Source organism: Portunus trituberculatus, chromosome 9 (genome assembly GCF_017591435.1).
Source record: "Portunus trituberculatus isolate SZX2019 chromosome 9, ASM1759143v1, whole genome shotgun sequence".
NCBI lineage: Eukaryota > Metazoa > Arthropoda > Malacostraca > Decapoda > Portunidae > Portunus > Portunus trituberculatus.
In genome coordinates this window covers 9,895,999-9,918,258 of record NC_059263.1, presented here as the reverse complement: position 1 = coordinate 9,918,258, position 22,260 = coordinate 9,895,999, and the positions used below count along the sequence as shown (strand labels likewise).

General features: G+C 42.3%; 1 protein-coding gene across 2 annotated transcripts in view; it reads right to left on the bottom strand.

Annotated features, from left to right (window-relative positions):
• Window positions 1-9,274, bottom strand: part of LOC123501353 (mucin-5AC-like) — a 29,516-nt gene extending 20,242 nt beyond the window's left edge. For both annotated transcript variants that reach the window (XM_045250141.1, XM_045250142.1), the window contains exons 1-6: window positions 8,683-9,274; window positions 6,868-7,016; window positions 6,264-6,473; window positions 4,383-4,516; window positions 3,630-3,756; window positions 800-1,006 (exon numbers count right to left, since the gene is read on the bottom strand). In XM_045250141.1, the coding sequence (XP_045106076.1) occupies window positions 800-1,006; window positions 3,630-3,756; window positions 4,383-4,516; window positions 6,264-6,473; window positions 6,868-7,016; window positions 8,683-8,744 (889 nt within the window). In that variant the 5' untranslated portion in view covers window positions 8,745-9,274. The remainder of the gene's footprint in view (window positions 1-799; window positions 1,007-3,629; window positions 3,757-4,382; window positions 4,517-6,263; window positions 6,474-6,867; window positions 7,017-8,682) is intronic.
• Window positions 9,275-22,260: the final 12,986 nt, after the last annotated feature.

Below are 22,260 nucleotides of genomic sequence, written 5' to 3'. Positions count from 1 at the left end.
TAAGTCTGCTTAAGTTTAAATGGTCAGGGAAACCAAAATAAGACAAAATGTTGCAGTTCTTCAAAAGTCTAAGAGACAAAACTATCATATTTGGCAAAGGACCCATTTGTGTTATCCAGACTTTTCCACTATCTAGACTAGAGCCTGCACCATTTAGTCCGGAAAAAAGAGGATCGAGTGAGGTAGTAGTAGTTTTTATGTAGTTGATCGTGTTACATTAGTTGTAGTAGTAGTTAGTTATAATATCTATCCACTTACCTCATTATCTTCCTGCCAGCTCACATGAATGAAATTATAAACTGTGTTGGGATTGATGAGATGATATGGATTATAGGATGAGAATCATCTTGGCAGCTTTGAAGAATGGTACAGTGATAACTTCTTCCACAGCTAACAGTGAAGTGAAATTAAGCAGGGACTATTGTGTCAAGCTAGGAGTCATTCTTGAGGCTCCTTCCATAATAAAAGCCCATAAACTATAGAAGAACTCTAGTTAAGTCCTAAGAATATTTGAGTATGATGAAAACACCAAACCTGGATGAGTTTATTGAAGATCTGACAGATTAAAGTCCAGAAGTCAAACATTCTTCCACATGCACTAAAGTACCTTCAGGTATCTTAGCTCTGAGAGGAAGCACAAAAATGATTATGTCTCACCATGTTTGCTTGCATCCTTTCAAAAACCAATAGATGAAAGTTCAGAAGTAACTGATTCCACTAAGACTTAGCTACACACTCTTTCTACTGTATCTAAGTTCTGAGAGGAAGCACAAGAAGGAACAAGCACTCTAAGTCTCACCTTCTATCTGGTTGAGCTTCTTCAGGGCACGACAAATTGGGGTTCGGACACGCACGCTCTTCCCCTTCACTCGCACGCTGGTCGATCCTTTCCTGATCAACTCCTGCAGCTTCTGTGCCTTCCGCTCATCCAGTGTTCCACCAACCTTCTTCCGCAGCTCACCAAAGTTTATGAGGCCGTACAACTCCTGCGTGGCTTTCTTAACCCCTAGATGGAAACAGGGGACGGAGAAATATAGGTTAAGTGAGGTTCTTGCAGCAATAAAGCATAAATTTAATGAGGGTGTGTCATTCATGTGACTCTTTTGACCCATAGATGGAAACAAAAAGACATATTTATAGGTTAGTTTAGTTTCTTATGGCAAAAAGAGACAGAATAACAGAACAAAACAGACTAGTAGGAACACAGATAGACAACACTGAAACAAACCAACAATAAGACACAACACCAGCAGCACACAATGCACCACTACTTCTTTACAGCATGTGAGCAATTCCAGAGTATAACCTAGACAAATCCTCACATTCACTCACTCACACACACACACACGGCCCGAGCGCCGGCTTCACAAGCCAGATGACCGGGGTTCGATTCCCCGGCCGGGTGGAGATATTTGGGTGTGTCTCCTTTCACGTGTAGCCCCTGTTCACCTAGCAGTGAGTAGGTATGGGATGTAAATTGAGGAGTTGTGACCTTGTTGTCCCGGTGTGTGGTGTGTGCCTGGTCTCAGACCTATCCCAAGATCGGAAATAATGAGCTCTGAGCTCGTTCCGTAGGGTAACGTCTGGCTGTCTCGTCATAGACTGCAGCAGATCAAACAGTGAATTACACAAAAGACACTTTCTTCTTTCTCTCATCCCTATTCTGCCCACCTCTCTCATGCAAGACTTAACCACTACTCACAATCAATCATCCATTTCTTTAGTAAACTCTGGAACTCCCTGCCTGCTTCAGTATTTCCATCTTCCTATGATCTGAGCTAATTTTAAAAGGAGGTTTCAAGATAATTATCTCATTCTTTTGGCTAACACTATCAGAAATACTAGGGGCCTGGCATCTAAGTAGGACTTTTTGTTTGATAATTTTTGTTGCTCTTGGCCAGATTTCCCTTCTTACACAAAAAACACACACACACACACACACACACACACACAAATTGGATAAGTGTAGATATGGAGATCGTGCCACACGAGCGTAAAGCCCAGGCCCTGTAAAACTATAAATAGATAAATACACACACACACACACACAGCCCGGTAGCTCAGTGGTTAGAGCGCTGGCTTCACAAGCCAGATGACCGGGGTTCGATTCCCCGGCCAGGGTGGAGATATTTGGGTGTGTCTCCTTTCACGTGTAGCCCCTGTTCACCTAGCAGTGAGTAGGTACGGGGGGATGTAAATCGAGGAGTTGTGACCTTGTTGTCCCGGTGTGTGGTGTGTGCCTGGTCTCAGACCTATCCGAAGATCGGAAATAATGAGCTCTGAGCTCGCTCCGTAGGGTAACGTCTGGCTGTCTCGTCATAGACTGCAGCAGATCAAACAGTGAATTACACACACACACACACACACATACACACACACACATACATACACACACACACACACACACACTGCGTGGAACCTTGCTCGAATGGACAAGAGATTATTTGAAGGATAGAGAAATGAGAATTGTGATCAGAGATACATACTCGTCTTTGAGTAAAGTAACCAGCAGGGTGCCACAAGGGTCTGTGTTAGCCCCCATTATGTTTCAAGTTTATGTAAACGATATTCACATTGGAGTAAACAGCTATATGAATTTATTCACTGATGATGCAAAGTTGCTAAAAGTTATCAAAACCAGAGAGGACTGTATACTGCTAAAGGAAGATTTAAATAAGATCTATGAATGGAGCAAGAAGTGGAAATTGAAGTTTAATGCCAAGAAATGTCACATAATGGAACTAGGAAAAAGTAAGAGAAGACCAGTATGGAACTATTTGATGGGAGAGGAGCAAATAACGAAGACTAAAGAGGAAAAAGATCTTGGAGTGATCATACAAGAAAATCTGAGCCCTGATAAACACATAAATAAGATATTTGGACTATCATATAGGATGTTGACTAATATAAGAGTGGCATTTCATTACATGGATAAAGATATGATGAAAAAAATCATCACAAGCATGATACGCCCAAGGCTGGAATATGCAGTAGTGGTATGGTCTCTGAGTTCTAAAAAAGATATAAGAAAACTGGAAAGGATACAAAAGATTGCTACAAAGATGGTGCCGGAATTAAAGGACCTCACATATGAAGAACGACTGAAGGAAATGGGATTGCCATCCTTACAAGATAGAAGAGAACGTGGGGACCTAATAACAATGTATAAAATAGTAAATGATATTGAAAAGATAGACAAAGAAGACCTGGTGCTGTTGGCGGAAGAGGATGGAAGGACAAGAGTACATGAAAAGAAGATCAGGATGAGGCAGTGTGTGAAGGATGTTGGAAAATACAGTTTTCCCCACAGAACGGTGGAAAAATGGAATGCATTGGATAATGGAATTATTGCAGCACATAGTGTGCATAACTTTAAAGAAAAATTATATAAATGGAGACATGGAGACAGGACACTATAAGCTCCGCTTGAACCCTGTACAATACAACTAGGTAAATACAACTAAGTAAATACACACACACACACACACACACACACACACACACACACACACACACACACAAACACCATTCACACTGGTGGAAAGGGACCATCTCTTGAGCCATCCTATCATAACCCAGAAGCTCAGGCATACCACAGCTGGCCACCAACAAAGCAACATTTAACATACCTTCATTAAAAGTGATGTGCTTGGAAATCTTGTGCCAGGTGCGATAGTAAAAGTGGCGCACTTGGTCCTTGTTCTTCACCTGGCTGCGTGGCGCCCCCTTTTTACGCAGTTTGGCCGTCAGGTAGTTCTGGCAGCACACCAAGGAAAAGGTTAGATTAGGTTAGGTTCCCCTGGCAAGACTTGTAGGTATGAAAGCTCCTGAAAATTATCTTTGGGTTTGATCATTGTAGTTTTGATTGTTAAGGTTAGGTTATGTTCTTGAAAATTATCTTGGGTTTGATGATACAATATTACGATCTTGTTTTGTTAATTCATTATAAGTAAGGGAAGGAGGTGGAGAATAAAACAGGTGAATAAAAATAGAGAGAGACCAAGGAAGAGAAAGACAGTAAAAATTACAATAATATAATAAAATAATGCTGAAACAAAGATAACATAAAACAATGTATGCAAGAACACACCAAAACAGTGTATTAATTATTCTTGAAACACAAAACCTAATTGCTATACTACTAAATATTCACTGGATTACTTTGCATTGTTAAAGCAAAGCAATAGAACAAAGTAATGCTAACACAAAGATAAAATAAAATATAAAAGTGCAGGATCACATTGAAATCATCAAAATTGTACAGCATGATGACTTTACAAGCACACAAAACCTAACAAAACTAACCCAGCCACTAACAAACATTCATGAGATAATGTGCCAGTTACATGCGAACACCACATCCTCCACTGCCCAACACTCACCTGGATGGCCTCAAAATCCTTGCCACACTCATTGATAGACTCAAAGAAGATGTTTTTATCTTCAAGAGACCAGAGTTCCCAGGCTCTCCGACGCTTCTTCCCATCCTCCTCCTCTCCAAACTCCCCATCCAGAGCTGCAATATTAATAAAAAGTCTGTCTCTATCTACCATGCCTAACTGTCTACCTGGGATGTTAATAAATGAATACTGTCTCTATCCACCATGCTTATCTACTAAGCTGGCAATCCAACACAGACTAGCCTAGATAAATTAATACAGAGAGAGAGAGAGAGAGAGAGAGAGAGAGAGAGAGAGAGAGAGAGAGAGAGAGAGAGAGAGAGACAGACAGACAGACAGACAGACAGACAGACAGACAGACAGACAGACAGACAGACAGACAGACAGACAGACAGACACACACACACACACACACACACACACACACACACACACACACACACACACACACACACAGAGGAGATCTGATACAAGTTTATAAATTGATCAACGGAATGGATCAAGTGGTACAGTGGAACCATGCGTGCTTTGGGGTCCAAGGGGTCTCCAAGCGCACGGGTTCGAATCCTGTCCACGGTCCGAGTGTAGGTTGGGCTTCCTCACTCGGGGTAACGGTTTCCTAGCGGGTGGGCTTTGAGAAAGGGGGTTACCAAAAAGTATCCCCTTTAGCCCAGAAATTCCCGTGAAAAGCCCACATGGTAAAAAAAAAAAAAAGTGGATAATGAGAAACTGATCCTGAGAGAAGAATATGACATTGACATCCAAAGCACAAGATCACATAGTAAAAAGCTGAAAGGAAGATGTCTGAGAGATATTAAAAAATATAGTTTCCCACAAAGATGTATTGAGACATGGAACAGTTTAAATGAAGAAGTAGTGTCTGCAACGAGTGTGCATACTTTTAAAGTAAGATTGGATCAGTGTAGATATGGAGACGGGGCCACATGAGCATAAAGCCCAGGCCCTGTAAAACTACAACTAGGTACACACACACACACACACACACACACACACACACACACACACACACACACACACACACACACACACACACACGGCATGTAGTACAGCACGGTACAGTATGAAATTACGGTACGGTACAAATCTGAGGATGGCAAAAGTACGATACGATATTTTCCTAATAGTACGGGTACGAAAGTACAATATTTTTTCGTACCAAGATATATACAAATACCAGCATGCTGCTTGTGGTCAGGTCATTCAGGTGACTAATGAAGTGAGTGTTTTCATGTCCTGGCACTCCCGTGAGACCTGGAGTGGATTGACAAGGTCATTTATGTCACGTTAGTGAGGTCTCAGCCTTCCCCAGGCATTTAGGGGTGGAGTGGTAGCCTGTATGGATGGTACGAAATAAGGTACAAAATTACGGTATGATATTTTAGCATACCATATGAGTGTGATTTACTGGTACGGTACTAAATTATGGTGCTGTATTTTTCTTTGGTACAAATTACAATAAATCAATCGTACTGTACAGCACTACATGCCTTGCACACACATCATTCACATTCCTAGCCCCATTAGCCCATGGTGAAGAGGAACAGTGTTGTGGACCACCTTACTACACCACAAGAGCTTAGGCATAGCACAGCTGGCAACATGTATTCATAGCAAGGCCTGATCATTGATAAGTGAATGAATAATAAAGACCATGCCTCGGTTATGCATCAACTGAGAGATCTAGTAATATAAATTAATCAATACCATCTACATCCTGGGAATTTACTATATTCCAAAGTGCCATCTGATAAGAGACTATATGTGAGCCTGTTAGAGATTAAAAGTACAAAATAACATATCAGTAACAGTAGCTATATAAACACTAAGTTCCAAACAGCACACCTCCCGGATCAGGCTTCTTGGCATTGAGGGGCTGCGGTGGTGGTGGTTGATCAGCTTTGGTCTCCTCCCGCCGCTGCTTGTTGAGCACACGGGCACTGGTGCGGAGCTGCAGTGTGGGGCGCAGGGCAGCGGGTGGAGGAGCGGCAGCAGAGGAAGGCACATTGGACACTGGTTGCGAGTTTGCTGAAGGAACTGAAGAATTGGAAGTTCCTGTTGGTAGATTGAGAAAGATGGAAGAATACTTGATGTAATGATAATAAAACTAAGAATATGAACTGTAGGATATCAAACACCTGGTTTGAATGAATGTGAGAGAAACCTAATCTAATGTTACCTTAGTGATAATGGAGAAAATTAGCAATCAGTGAAAGGATGGAGGGATGCCAAAAAAAAATAATAATAATCGTTAACTAAAAAAAACAAAATAAAATAAAATAAAATAATAAATAAATAAATAAATAATAATAACAATAAGATAAGAATATGAAGGATAGCAAAAGATACATTATATTAAACAAGATGTAAGGAAAGACAACACAAATCTAACTTTAGAAATGGCAAGGAAAAACAACCCATCAATGAAAGGATTAATATAAACACTCACTGTGGGCCGAGGGGCTGAGAGGCTCGTTGGGGGCTGCATGGTTCTGGTGGGTGGGGGCGGCCTCGGGAGCCCCCACCGACCCCTCAACATTTACCACACTGCCATGGGCCTTCAAGCGCTTGGCCTCCTCACCCCCAAGATCTCCATCGCTGTGTACAAACTACAGTTACTTGACAGACTGCACAGAATGACCAATGGCAAATGTTTGTTCTATGTTCTATGACTAATAGTAAATGTCTTTTGCTATCTTTTTATATAAGAGAGGACATCTGGCCAAGGACAAAAAATAAATAAATAAATAAACACTTAGATACCAGTTTCCAAACAGGTCTAAAAGAGTTAGCCAAAAGAATGGGATAAATGTCTCAAAACCTCCCTCTCAAATGAGATTAGGTCATAGGAAGATGGAAATACAGAAGCTGGCATGGAGTTCCAGAGTTGTTTAGGGAGTGTTTCTAATTAACTCCCTGGTGTGTGTGTGTGTGTGTGTGTGTGTGTATATATATATATATATATATATATATATATATATATATATATATATATATATATATATATATATATATATATATATATGATGTTGGTTTAAAGTCCTTTCTACCTGTCTTTCTTCTGACTCCTACTCTTCTTCCTCTCAGCTAACTGTTCAATTCTCTAGTTTGATTAAATGTAACCTAACCTAACCTAACTCATGTTCTATTTTCTTTCCTTCCTGTTTCCTCTTATATCCTTTCCCTCCATTATTTCCATTCCTCTGGTCTATTTTCCCTTACCCCCTTTTCTGTGGTCACTCCTTTCTCCCCTTTCGGTTAACTGCTAGCTATCTTTTCTCTCCCTTCTTTTCCTCCTATTTTCACTCCCTCACTTTCATACTCTTCTGGCCACTCATTTCCTGCTCTCTAAGGTGTCCTTTTTTTTTCCCTTTCATTCCCTTTTCATTCACATTAGTCTTATGTATTACAGAGATGACAAATTAGTTTATTTACAAATTAGTCTATACCAACACCTACACCAACAAATTGCCTTGCATGTTATTGATATGCTGAATGTTTAGCTGTGATTAAGCTGAGGATGTCATATTTTCCCTTCCCCTGATGCTACATTGCCATAAGTAAGCTTAGCCTGCCTGTAACAAAGCATGAATAATTGTAATAAAAGTCATAAGGGTGTTGTAATACTTACATAAATTTTTAATCTTTAAACTTATCTTGCAATGTTTCCCTTCCTGCACTGCAGTGTAGGGATTAGCAAAGTTAGTCTGTCACAAGGCATGAGAAGTTACAGTAAAGCTTATACAGGTGTGACACCATGCACAATAAACAAATTAAAAATCACAAATATGATGGTGTAATATTTAAATATCATTGGCAGTAAAAAAAAAAATAGCACTCCTACTGTGAAGCTTTAATGGAAATGTCATCTTCTAGAACACTCAAACAAGACCTGCAGATACTACAGGACACAGCCATGGCTACAGACCACAGCACAACATCCTATGACTCCTAGGATGGAGATGAATGTAGCATAAAAATTCCTATGAACCTTCGCCTGGCCGCCTCAAGTGGGCAGCCATGTTGAAAGCCACCCCTCACTCTTATATCGCCTATTTCACCCCCAATACACACTCGTCTCACACTATTATACCCCTCTAAGAGTCAATGGGGCACTCAGCCACAACCCTGGCCCCTTAATTCACACATCTAGCCTTTATCATTTCCTTCCCGGGCGCTTAAAAGATTGCCTTGGAATGGGAATCGAGGGGGCTAAACCAAGATGGCGGGACAAAATCAGTCGGTCTTTTTATTCTTTATTTACCTTCCTTGGCTGACACTCTCGCTATTTTCCTTGATGCTGAGAGTCCGTTTCCTCTTGACCATCTTCTGAGTCACTTTCGAGTCTACATGGTGAGGGAAGGGGCGGCTAGACGGCCCAAAATGAGGCAGTTATTGCAAGCAGGTCTCCGCCTCTCCCGCACTCCGGTCATTCGCCTCGCGCACTTCTCGTCTTATTTCGCCCTTTAAACCTTCATCACAGCTCATTTTCCTGCACTAACGCGGGCTTAGTGTCCTCCATGATCCTTAGGAAGTATAATCACTAAGCACCGACGTGTAGGGAGATATAAAAACGCCTCAAATCGGCCGACTGTCTAATCACTCTCATTCTTGTTGTCACTTTGAGGGGGCCGTCCAGCCTCGCGTCCTTCTTCCTCGGGGCCCTCACGCTATTTCAATCCCTTATTTCTCTATTATCGTACATTTTCCTTTTATTTATCGGGGGTGTGAATGGTAAGTTAGGGGGCTGGGTAGAGTCTAAGAAGGTAATAATTGGAGTTTAGAGTCGGGTGAGGGAAATAATTGAAAAGATGTTATGTTTGCCATTTTCAGCAGCGCGCCTTTCCTGCTGCCTTGTCCGAATGTGTTGTTGTTGTGTGTGTGTGTGTGTGTGTGTGTGTGTGTGTGTACGCCTTTAGTTCATAGTCAGTGTGTACGTACCTGTGTGTCTTGTTGTGTGTGTGTAAGCCTGTAGATCATAGTCTGTGACACTGTGCGTACGTAGTACTTGTGTATGTCTTACGGTGTATATATGCAATTTACCACTATCGCCTCATAGTCACTCATACAGCCTTACCCATTTTTACGGAAAGAACTCAGACCTCAGCCTCATACTGACCGATCTGTGCGTGTGTCGTAGTAGTAGTAGTAGTAGTAGTAGTAGTAGTAGTAGTAGTAGTGGGAAGAGGAAAATTAGGGGCTGAATATGCGTGTATGAAGAGAGAGAGAGAGAGAGAGAGGGGGCATCACGAGCAGACACACCCACATAACTGCACATTATCCTAGACCAATCTTATAGCTGGCAGAACTATGGTACGCAGGACATTTAGGTAGATATTAATTAATTCTCTAACGAGTACGTGGTGAATAGTCTGAGTAAACATGTAGCCATGCTGAGACAAAGACTGTTGGATGAAAATATATGACGACATGCATATGGGATGGATAAAAATTAATATTGGATAATAATATTTCGAGGTTGGTGAAAAGGGATTGCCTTTTGTAAGTCATCATGGTGTACGTTAATTTATATAGTACTTTCTCTCGATCTAAACTTTACAAAAACTTGATTTAGCACATAATTTTGTTCTCGTGCTATACATGATAATAGTTTACTCGAATCGTAAAAAAATGGATGCATATATCTTTCTAAGTTTCTAGTGTTAACGAGAGATGGCATAGATGAGATGGCAATGATATCGATGCCATCAGGATGAAATAAATGAGAGAAAGATGAAGAAGCAAATAGTTATATGAGATTTTGTCACTATTAATGATCGACGGAGTTTGGAGAAACGGATCTGCCTATAGGTTCCAGGCAGAAATAAAAAGCGTACCTCACTATCATTTAGCATCAATAAGACATTTATTTATATTTTATTTATGTTTTTTTTCCTATAGTGATTCTAATTGGCACAAGTTAACCCAAATAGTAAAAATTGGATGTACTTACTATTCCTTTCTAGGGTTAAAATTTCCATCACGTACGTATCTGAATCTCGTGTACTTGATATTTCTGCCCGGAATTTACCCAGATCCGTACTCCAAACTTACCAAAAACTCCTTCACACGTGTCAATTTCCGACTGAAATTCCAAGTCGCTTAAAGTATCCACCAAGTCCTTCCAGTTGGAAAACATCACACACAGCAACTGGAAAGTATCGATAGTTGGCGCCTTGGCGGGAAGTTTGCGACTGAAATTGCTAGTCGGAAGAGTTTCCAACTCAATATGGGTGCCTATAAGTGGCTGGAGAGACTAGTCGCAAAACAAGACCAACATGTTCGTCTTGTTTAGTCGTTCTGCGACTTTATTTACGTTGTGATGTCACGGAGTAAGTTTTGAAAATGTGGTCTCCAGTTGTAGAGATGATGTTTAGGTGGGTTCACACGTGTCAATATACAACTGAAATTGTAAGTCGCCAGAAATATCGACTAAGCCCTTCTAGTCGGAACACGTTCATACATAGTGACTGAGAAGTATCGGCTGGTTGGTGGGAATTAAGTGAACGTAAACAATGAAAAAAAAAAAAAAAAAAAAAACTCTAGATGAAATAAAAAGGGAAAACAGCCGAGATGTCCCAGAGGACATCTCGGCTGGCTTCTTCTGTGGCATCTTGAGAGGTTGGGTGAACATCTTCCTCCTTCCCAAAGTGGGTTAGGTTAGGTTAGATTAGATTGGCTGGCGTACTGGTTAGAAATGGAGGGCCCGCCCTGTTTTCACTTCCTCAACCCAAACGCCGCACATGCGCAGTGCATCCGCCGTTTCCGGGATACATCCGCTCTACATTATCCATGCTTTCGCGACGCGTTCGCTAATCTTTCGCTTTGTTTGCAATGCGTCCGCTCTGCTTTCGCAATACATACGTAGAAAATAAGCTAATTTTTCCGCATTGTATCCGTTTCATACCCGCAATACTCGCAATACATCCGGCCTGATATAACGGTATTTTTCACCCCGGACGGCTTCCGCAATGCTTTCCGCTTTTGTTCGTAATACATCAGCGACACATTCTCAATACATGTGTAATTCATACTGTTCATATCCGCATAGTATTGTGGAAAAAAAGTGCATTTTTGCTGCGGATGCTTGCGGACGGCTAGAACCCAGCAAAATTGGCATCCTCAATTCATTCGTATTTCATCCATAGTTCTGTGGGACCGGGCAATTAAGGACAAATGTACGAACTATAAAGTGGTATTACACGGGCTACAGGAAAAGCTAGACTCTAATATGGAAACAGGAAAAGGGATAGGCGAAACAAAACTAGAGGAATGGAAGGTCTGAAAAAAAAAAAAAAAAGTGAATTTCACTGAAGTAGTTAAGCAACAAAAGAAGGAGAAAACGGACACAGTCATACAAGTGATCAAAGAAAATGAAGAATTAGTGAAAGATACAGTGGACATAAAGAAGTCTATATATGGTTATGTACGGACTAGAAGAAAAAAAAGAAACCATTGAAATTTGTGACGGAGAAGGAGGAGAAAGAGATGGTTAAGGACATTATCTATGTGGTTCAAGATGAAGAGTCTTGATAAACAAACAGAAGAAATATATAGACCTAATTAGTAAATATAGTGAGGAAACAAAAACACCACTAAAACTTAAAATGAGATAGCAAGTAGGGGTAAAAGAAATATTAGTGAGGACTGGAAAGCTGGCTGGTAAGGCAGAATACAACAATATTTGGATAAAGAGAATTACATGAATCAGGTAGAAAGGAAAAAAGAGAGAACTGTGAAATGAAGCTAAGGAAAAGAAAAAAAAAACAGAGAAGGCCGCCTTGGTACAGTGTAACCATGCGCGCTTTGGGGTCAGAGGGGTCTCCAAGCGCATGGGTTCGAATTCTGTCCACGGTCCGAGTGAAGGTTGGGCTTCCTCACTCGGGGCAACGGTTTCCTAGCGGGTGGGCTTTCAGATAGGAGGTAGCCTATCCCCTTTAGCCCAGAAATTCCCGTGAAAAGCCCACTTGGTATAAATAAAAAAAAAAAAAAGTACAGAGAACGATCGAGATCTCTACTGGAAAGTGATATACATGAGGCTGAGGAAATGGTATATTCGGGAAGGGGAAGGAATTCATTAAGAGTCATGTATACATAGATGGATTTATATCAGGAAGCTTGAAAGTGATTATATATTGGAAAAAGGACAAAACGTGGTATGTATAAACAGAAACAAAGTTAAGTGAAGACGTCCAAGTGAATCTTAAAGAGCAGGAGGAAAGGCAGAATGAGGAAAAACAGCCAGCGTATTGATAATGACTCGAGAGGATAATATCCTCTCGAGTTATTATATCATATGCATATATATATATATATATATATATATATATATATATATATATATATATATATATATATATATATATATATATATATATATTGTTACGGCCTGCCGGTAACATACTCCACTACCATCACCTCCTCCGCTTGTTACCTCGTTCGCCACCTCTCCGCCTCCCCTTCCACCTCACCGTTTCATGAAGCCCGCTACTGTCCCGAAGTTGGATTCACGCGGCCCCATTCGACTCAACCGGAAGTGTTAAGCCAGCTCTTGGCTTTCTGGAAGTCAGTTGAGGTCCAGGCCTCAACCAGTGAACACAACGCCTCTTGGGTCTACCGTGGGATCAACCATCACCCAGCACTTCACCACTGCGACACCTCATAAGTATCACTTCCCCTCGTCCCGTGTTTTCCACATTGCCTCCATATAGGATTAGGATTATTGTTAGGTATTAAGTTGGGTTCTTTATTGTTGTATTTATTTCTGTGTTATATGTATATGTGTATGTCATTTTCCTGTGTTTCATGTTATATATCTGTGTTTCATGTTTCATGTTATATCTGTGTGTCAATTTCATTATGGGTTATTAAAATAGCTTTTTAAAGTGCCCCCTTTGCATTTCCTCACCAGTTGAACCTGCAGTGTTTTTTTTTATTGTTATTGTTCACCGGCTCCCCGATGCCAATCTTACCAGTTTAACCGGTGAACGTAACAATTGGCGACCGTGACAGGACCATTATAACCCATGTTCAGTGTTCCATTTTTCCAGTGACTTTTTCTGTGATTACATTATTTTCTTGTGTTTCTGTGGTGTTGTGACTTTGATGTGTTTTTTTTTTTTCTGTGACTTACTCTGCGTGTGGTTTAAATTTACCTTTGTGCGATCAAGTGGCTCCTTTTGGGTTAAACGTGCTTCGTGACTTTCATTGGTATCGCATAGCAGTGGTAGAGCAGGAAACCAGGTAGAAAGGCGTGTTCACCGATAGCACTTATCTCTATTTTTGCACATAGGCAGGTGTGTAATAAGTGTTATCCAAGTGTTGGGATCATCATATGTTCATGCGAACCCTCAATCCCCTCACTTCGCGGATCATTTTTCTCGCTAGTTAGAATCGGCCATTTTAACTAGTCTCTCAGACTAATCCGCCTCCTTATCAATAACAAGTCTCAGTACAATTCGCTCCTCACTCTCAAGTCTCGTAACTAGAGTAATCCGGATCCCTCTTAATGCCGTAACTCTCTAGTTTACCCCTCATTAGTGATTGTACTCATAAGTGTTTACTTAAGTATAATCTAGGTAATTTCCAAGGTTGCCTTTATTATCACTCTGCCAAGTTCCTCACTTAAGTAATTCGCTTATCATTTTTTTTTTTTTTTTTGTTGTGGTTTAACATCTATTTAATATGGCTTCCGCTCAGTTTAACGTTGAAGATTTTTGTGCCGACCCTTCTCTGGAACAACTTAAAGATGCTAATATAAAGAAGGACCAATGGAAGACCATCGCTAAACATTTTGATGTTCCCATCACGTCTCAGATGACTAAAGAGGTCATTAAGAATGTAGTTGTTGAACATCTAGTGCAAGAAGGTCAGTTGCTAGGAAATGCCATAGAAGAGTTAACTCCCATGTCAGCCTCTACGAGGACTATAATACACAGTCCCCAGGAAGAACAGGATAAGAGTAGGATAAGTCAGTGGGAAATTGAGAAGCTTAAACTAGAATACCGGATGCATGAAAAACAAATGCAACTACAGGCAGAAAAAGAAGCGAAAGAAATGCAATTACAGGCAGAAAAAGAAGCGAAAGAAATGCAACTACAGGCAGGAAAAGAAGATAAAGATAAAGAGAGAGAATTACAGGAAAAACAAATGCAACTACAGGCAGAAAAGGAAGAGAGAGAATTTCAGTTACAACTTAAAAGGCAGGAGAAAGAGTTAGAAATTCAGGAGTTAGCCCTACGAAATGACGCTAAGTTTAGAGGGGAAGAAATAGATATAAAGAAAAAGTTAGCAAGCTTTAATCCTGCTACAGCTGCTCCGCTAGTTCCCCCTTTTGATGAATCTGATGTTGACGGGTCATTTCGCGCTTTTGAGAGCATTGCTAATAGGAATAAATGGCCCAAGGATCAGTGGGTGTCTCTCCTTGTCCCTAAGCTAGTAGGAAAAGCTTATAGGGTATACAACGGCCTTAGTGATGAGGTAGAATATGAAGAGATCAAAGGTAACATTCTAGACGCCTACTCTATCACTTCTGATGGATACAGACAACAGTTTCGAAAGTATGTGAAACCAGAGTCTCACACCTATGTTGAATTTGCTAGTGAGAAACTAAGACAATTTAAGAAATGGTTAGCCGCCCTTAACATTACCACCTTTTCGGAGTTGCTCAATCTAATGGTCCTGGAAGAATGGAAGAACAAGTTACCCTTTAATATTCTGAGGCATGTGGAAGAACGGGAGAGAGTGATCTTATGTCTGCCGCTAAAGTGGCTGATGCGTTTGCTTTGTTGATGGGATCCCTGGGTAGTAGAGGTCGTGGTTCACTATCTAATGTTAGGTCCTCCTTTGGGGAAGGTTTTGGGGCGCGGGTGGTAAGCCGACCGGATTCTCGCCAAATGCATATAATTCCCCCTGGTGTACATACTGTAAGAAACCAGGACACACGATCCAAAAATGTAGACACCCAAATTGCAAGGCCTCTCAACGTCAACTTTCTTTTGTGGCCCCTAAACCTAACACATTTGAGAACAAGAAACCAGTGGCCCTAGCTAACCCTGTCAACTCTCCTCTAGAACTTTATGACTCGTACATGTATCAAGGTAAAGTGTCCCTGACTGATGGTAAAGACAAGGCAATAAATATCAAGGTTCTGCGTGATACAGGTGCTGCCCAATCCATCTTAAGGGAAGATGTCATCCCTAACATCAAACAGGCTTTCACTGGGAGAAGGTGATCCTTACAGGTCTCGAATCACAGCTCTCCTATCCCTTGGCTAATATTAGCTTACAGTGCCCGTTCATTTCAGGAGAGGTTGAGGTAGCCATTAAACCTGGTGAACTGCCAGTACCGGGGTACATCTTGTACTGGGTAATGATCTTGCGGGTAACTTGGCTGTTCCAAACTTAATTGTTCTTGATTCTCCCTTAACAGAAAGTCCCACTAAGACCCTGGACGAAACATCCCTCACTTCTTCCCAGTGTGTGCAGTCACCAGGTCTCAGTCCAAGTCCCTGCCCTTTCACCACCTCCTCCACCAATGATTGCCTCTACTGACAACTTGTACAATAACATCATTTCAAAGGAGAATTTGATTAATGCTCAGGAACAGGATCTCACTTTGGCTAAGATCAGACATGTTGCCAGTGAGACAAAGGATATGTCTAAATTGCCTTGTTTTTATTATCAGGAAGGAGTCCTGATGCGTGCCTACAGACCTCCTGAACTGAAACAACTAGACACCTGGTCAGAAACACATCAAGTTGTCATCCCTTGTCTGTAAGACCAGCCATTATAGAACTAGCTCATGATGGATTGTCAGGTCATCTAGGCATCCAAAAACCTACAAGAAGGCTCTTCAACATTTTTTTGGCCAGGAATGAAAAAGGATGTGTCACACTATGTAAAAACATGTCACATATGTCAAATTGTGGGTAAGCCTAACGAACGCCTTGTGCCAGCTCCTCTGACGCCTATTCCAGTTCAGACGGAGCCCTTCGAAAAGATCATTCTAGACTGCGTAGGGCCCTTACCCAAAACCAAACGAGGGAATCAGTATTTGTTAACCCTCATGGATCCCACTACCAGGTACCCTGAAGCATTCCCTCTTAAGAACATCACATCAAAGACCATTGTAAAACATCTAATACATTTTTTCACCTCGGTAGGAATTCCAAAACAAATTCAGTCTGACAAGGGTAGCAATTTCACTAGCAATTTTTTCCAACAGATAGTGAATGAGCTAAACATCGACCATGTTACCTCCTCGGCTTACCACCCCAATCCCAAGGCTGTCTGGAGCGGTTTCACCAAACATTAAAATCCATGATGAAGAAGTATTGCTTGGAGCATCAAGGAGACTGGGATGAAAGTATCTCTTTCCTTCTCTTCGCTTTAAGAGAATCTCCTCAAGATTCTTTAGGTTACTCCCTTTTGAATTACTCTATGGTAGACAGATCAGGGGGCCTCTCAAAATATTAAAGGATCAATGGTTTACTCAAAATACTCCTTCAAGCCCCAGTGTGTCTGACTACATCAGTAACCTTAAGAATAAAATCAGTGAAGTCAGATCTTTTGCTAAATCAAACTTCCTCAAATCTCAAACTAAAATGCAACAGAATTCTCTTCCCAAATCTGTCATGAGAAGTTTCAAACCAGGAGACAAGGTTTTACTTTTCTCCCCACTCCAGGCAATGCTCTTCACAGTAAGTTCATGGGACCTTATGTTGTGGCTCAAAAACTAAGTCCATTAAATTATGTGGTCCACACTCCTGACCGTCGTAAGGATTCCCAACTAGTTCATATTAATCTAATGAAACCTTACCACTCCAGAGAACCAGAGGACGACTTGTCTCGCACTGTACCTGTATGTCTGGTAGGGAAGGAGTCTGGTCCTGTGCCCCCCGAGGAAGAGTCCGACATCGAATTCCTCTTCTCGTCACCTAAAGGACGCCCCTCAAACAGCCAAATCATGTCCAACCTTGATGAGGTGTTTCTTTCCTTAACACCTTCACAACAGTCTGATCTTAAAAAGTTATTGCTAGACTTTTCAGAAATCACAGGTGACCTTCCAGGACTTTGTAATACTATCCAACATGACATAACATTAATATCTAATGACATCAAGCCTATAAGACAACCAGCCTATCGCATTTCACCCATTAAAAGAGACTTGATGAAAAAAGAGGTAGACTATCTGCTCTGTCATCACCTTGCAGAACCTAGTATATCCCCTGGGCTTCTCCCTGCCTGTTAACATCTAAGCCAGATGGTAGTAGTCGATTTTGCACCGACTACAGGAAATTAAATAAAGTGACGGTGCCAGACTCCTACCCATTGCCCTTGATAGAGGACCTTATAGATAGTATAGGAGTAGCCAAATTTGTAACCACTATAGACTTACTTAAAGGTTACTACCAGATTTCCCTCTCGGACGAGGCCCAAATAATATCCGCCTTCATCACCCCCTTCGGACTATACCAATACACAGTGATGCCCTTTGGCTTGTCTAATGCTCCCGCCACCTTCCAGAGGGCTATAAATTACATCACCCAGGACTTGGAGGGAACATCTGCATATCTGGACGACCTGGTGGTGACTTCAGACGACTGGGTGACACATCTGACCCGTCTTCGGAGGCTGATGGGTCGGTTGCAGGAAGCCGGGCTTACAATCAACCTGGCCAAGTCCACCTTCGGGAAGTCTACGGTGGTCTACCTGGGACATGTGGTGGGGAACGGCAAGGTTCGCCCCAAGAGAGCTAACGTGGAGGCCATCCTTGGCTTCCCTGTCCCTACCACCAGGAAAGCTCTCATGAGGTTCTTGGGGATGGCTGGTTTCTACAGAAGATTCTGTAGGAACTTCTCCACCCTGGCCGCCCCCCTGATGGACCTTATCAGCACTCTCGTCCCCTTCCACTGGACCCCGACCTGTGACCAAGCCTTCCAACACCTCAAGGCGTTCCTCTCCTCGGAACCAGTGGTCTGGACGCCGGATCACTCCCGCCCCTTCCATCTACAAGTGGACGCAGGTGGAGTTGGAGTGGGTGCTGTCCTACTACAAACGGACCCCACAAGCGGCATCCTCCATACCATCGCCTATCACTCCGCCAAGTTGAAGAAACATCAACTCAACTACTCCACCATCGAGAAGGAGGCTCTGGCACTCGTCCTGGCGCTCCAACGTTTTGAGTTCAACTTGGAAGTCCACCATATCAAGGGGATGGACAACATCATCGACGACGCCTTATCAAGATCTCCCGTATCACCTCTTTCATGAGCCCATTACGGAGGTCTTAGGGGGGAGGAAATGTTACGGCCCGCCCGTAACATACTCCACTACCATCACCTCCTCCGCTTGTTACCTCGTTCGCCACCTCTCCGCCTCCCCTTCCACGTCACCGTTTCATGAAGCCCCGCTACTGTCCCGAAGTTGGATTCACGCGGCCCCATTCGACTCAACCGGAAGTGTTAAGCCAGCTCTTGGCTTTCTGGAAGTCAGTTGAGGTCCAGGCCTCAACCAGTGAACACAACGCCTCTTGGGTCTACCGTGGGATCAACCATCACCCAGCACTTCACCACTGCGACACCTCATAAGTATCACTTCCCTCGTCCCGTGTTTTCCACATTGCCTCCATATAGGATTAGGATTATGTTGGGTTCTTTATTGTTGTATTTATTTCTGTGTTATATGTATATGTGTATGTCATTTTCCTGTGTTTCATGTTATATATCTGTGTTTCATGTTTCATGTTATATCTGTGTGTCAGTTTCATTATGGGTTATTAAAATAGCTTTTTAAAGTGCCCCCTTTGCATTTCCTCACCAGTTGAACCTGCAGTGTTTTTTTTTATTGTTATTGTTCACCGGCTCCCCGATGCCAACCTTACCCGTTTAACTGGTGAACGTAACAATATATATATATATATATATATATATATATATATATATATATATATATATATATATATATATATATATATATATATATACACACACACACACACAAAGAAGTGCAAAAGGAAATACTAAATTGCCTGGACAATATGTTAAGGAAGGACAGAAGAATGGATGCAAACGCAGCCAAACAGTCACGCTTGATGTTAGAGGGTGGAAGTGTTACAACTGGGAATGGTAAACACATCGGACCAAGGGGTGAAGGACTGTACAAGATATAGAGGGGAAGAAGAACCATCAATGCTGGATTTGGTATTCACCAAAAAAACGGAGCTTTGTCCGAACATCAAATGTCATAGCCCAATGCGAAAAAAAATTATCGTGTGGTCCTAGAAATCAATTTAGAGGATAAGAAAATTTTGAAATGCAATGAGGGACACAAATAAAAAAGACGGAACCACGCTAAGTCAAATTTTGCCGGATTAAGAAGATACTTTACAGTAGTATTGAGTGGAAGGAAATTATGCAAGGCAAAACAGTTCAAGAGAAGTATGATATATTCCCAGACAAGTATAGTGAGGGGTAAAGAGATATGTTCCCGAATACAAAGTAAAAGAACAAAGACACGTGTTATATTGCTATATGTGCAAAAGCTACAAGGTATAAGGATGCATCTTGGAAAAAATTAAGGAAGTATCGAAATGAAGTAAAGAAGAAGTAGTATAAAGAGTCACGAATTGAATACATTAGGATAAGAAAGGAGGGGGAAGGAAATTTTGAAATGAATGTAGTAAAGAGATGTAATTCACCACGATCTTCTGCTGGTTACCCAGCCAGCCATCCCCATTACAGAGCGAGCTCAGAGCTCATAGACTGATCTTCGGGTAGGACTGAGACCACAACACACTCCACACACCGGGAAAGCGAGGCCACAACCCCTCGAGTTACATCCCATACCTACTTGCTGCTAGATAAACAGGGGCTTGCCCATTTGCCTCGCCGCTTTCCGGGACTTGTGAAAAGGAACCCATGCTTGCAGCTTTTTTTATAAGTATATAGATGGAAAAAATTACAAACAGAGAGACCATTACTAAGTTGATTAAGGGAAATAGGATATATGAAACATCAGAGGAAATTAGTAGACATGAATGAGAGCTTTAAATCAGTATTTAATGAAGAGGGAGAGTTCTTAGAGTCAAACAGCCAAGCGACAGAGGAAGGATTAAGAGACGTCGTGGTACAAAAACAGAAATTTAGAGAATTATTAGAAAAGATGGATGTTAGATAGGCAATAGGCCCAGATGAAGTGTCAGGATTGACACTAAAGGAATGTAGAGAACAACTGGTGGAATCAATTTACGATGTAATCAATAGCTCTCTAATGGAAGGGAAGTACCAAAGAAATGGAAAAGAGCATAGTCCCAATATACAAAGTAGGAAAAAAGACTGAGCCCTTAAATTATAGACCAGTGTCACTAACTAGTGTTCTGGGAAAGATCTGTGAAATTGTTATTAAAGAAAAACAGTTAGAATATCTAGAGGAAAATAAGATAATTAATAAATCCCAATTTGGTTTCAGAAAAGGAAGATCATACATAACAAATTTTCTAAGCTTCTATACAAGTTGTAGATGAAGTACAAGGGATAGATGGATGGGTTGACACGGTATATCTAGATATCAAAAGGGCTTTCGACAGAGTCCGAGCTGAGGTCAGGGACTTCAGTGTGAGAGTCACTGCCTTGGAGCGACAGCGGGATGCAGCAAGCCTTCCACCCCAGCCAGTGTCCACCCCTGTCCAGCCAGCGCCCCAACCTGTCCCTGATCAACCCCGGAGTGTGCCGGCCAGCCCATGGCCCCTGCCAGTGTGTGCCCCAGTCCAGCCTTCGCACGAGCCTGACCCAGAGAGAGAGAGAGAGAGAGAGAGAGAGAGAGAGAGAGAGAGAGAGAGAGGGAGAGAGGCGCGGCGCCTAGCAGAGTGCAAGAGGCATTCCTAGCCAAGAGGGCACAGGGAGGTAGCCTGGGACACAAACCATCGAGTGTTCAGTTGGGCAAGCGTGCCGCGGTGGCGGACGCCCCGCCGTTCGCGAAACGGTCCCAGGCCGAGTCGGTGGAAGCATGAGGCTTGCCTCTTTGTCACTTCCTTTGGCCCAGGACCCAGGTGTGACTATAAGTGAGGTTCTTGGCCCACTAGCCCATCTCAGACCCTTGGGTGAGGGTTGGACTGCTTGTGACGATACAGATCGAGCCTCAAGCGCATCCAGCCACTTAATTAGTCCAAGGGAAGTGAGGTGCGAGAGACAGCACTACATCACGTCTCTCCTCCGTCCATGGCACCCGAAGGGGGGTATCAGCAGATGGTAACCCCCTTGGCTGCGCATCATCCCCACTGTTTGTCTCCAAAATAACTATCGTCTTCTCCATGGCAACCTTTGTACCACCATGGTGCAGGTTCGGTGCGTGACACTCACTCACTTCTCCATGTTCCTTCCACCTATCATCCCTCCATGTCTCTTGGTGGGTATCGGGAATCGGTCTGTGGGGAAAAGGAGAGCTATCCCTTGGTTAAGGAAGGTTGTCTTCTGGAGTCCTCCCCTACCTTCACGGCTTTGATGAACTTCATATGTGAGAAGTTTTGCAGAAGCCCGTAGTCCAGTTGTACAGGGTTCTCCTCCTGGGCATGCAGAGGGGTGAGATTCTTGCCACCACTCCTCGCTTCAGGCGTGTACATCCTTTAGACTCCATGATGTCTCAAACCTCGGAGACGTTGACGCTTGCCAACGAGTTCTCTAAGTCTTCCTTTACCAAGTATCCAGCCAGGCAATACTACATAAGTTATAGGACCAGCGTTGATGAAGATAGGAGCCTTCCTGCAAGGGTGAACTCTGATTTGGTTCAACACCTGACTGTGCGTGGTGACTCGTGAGTCTCGCTTTTTCAAGGGGAGATGATGC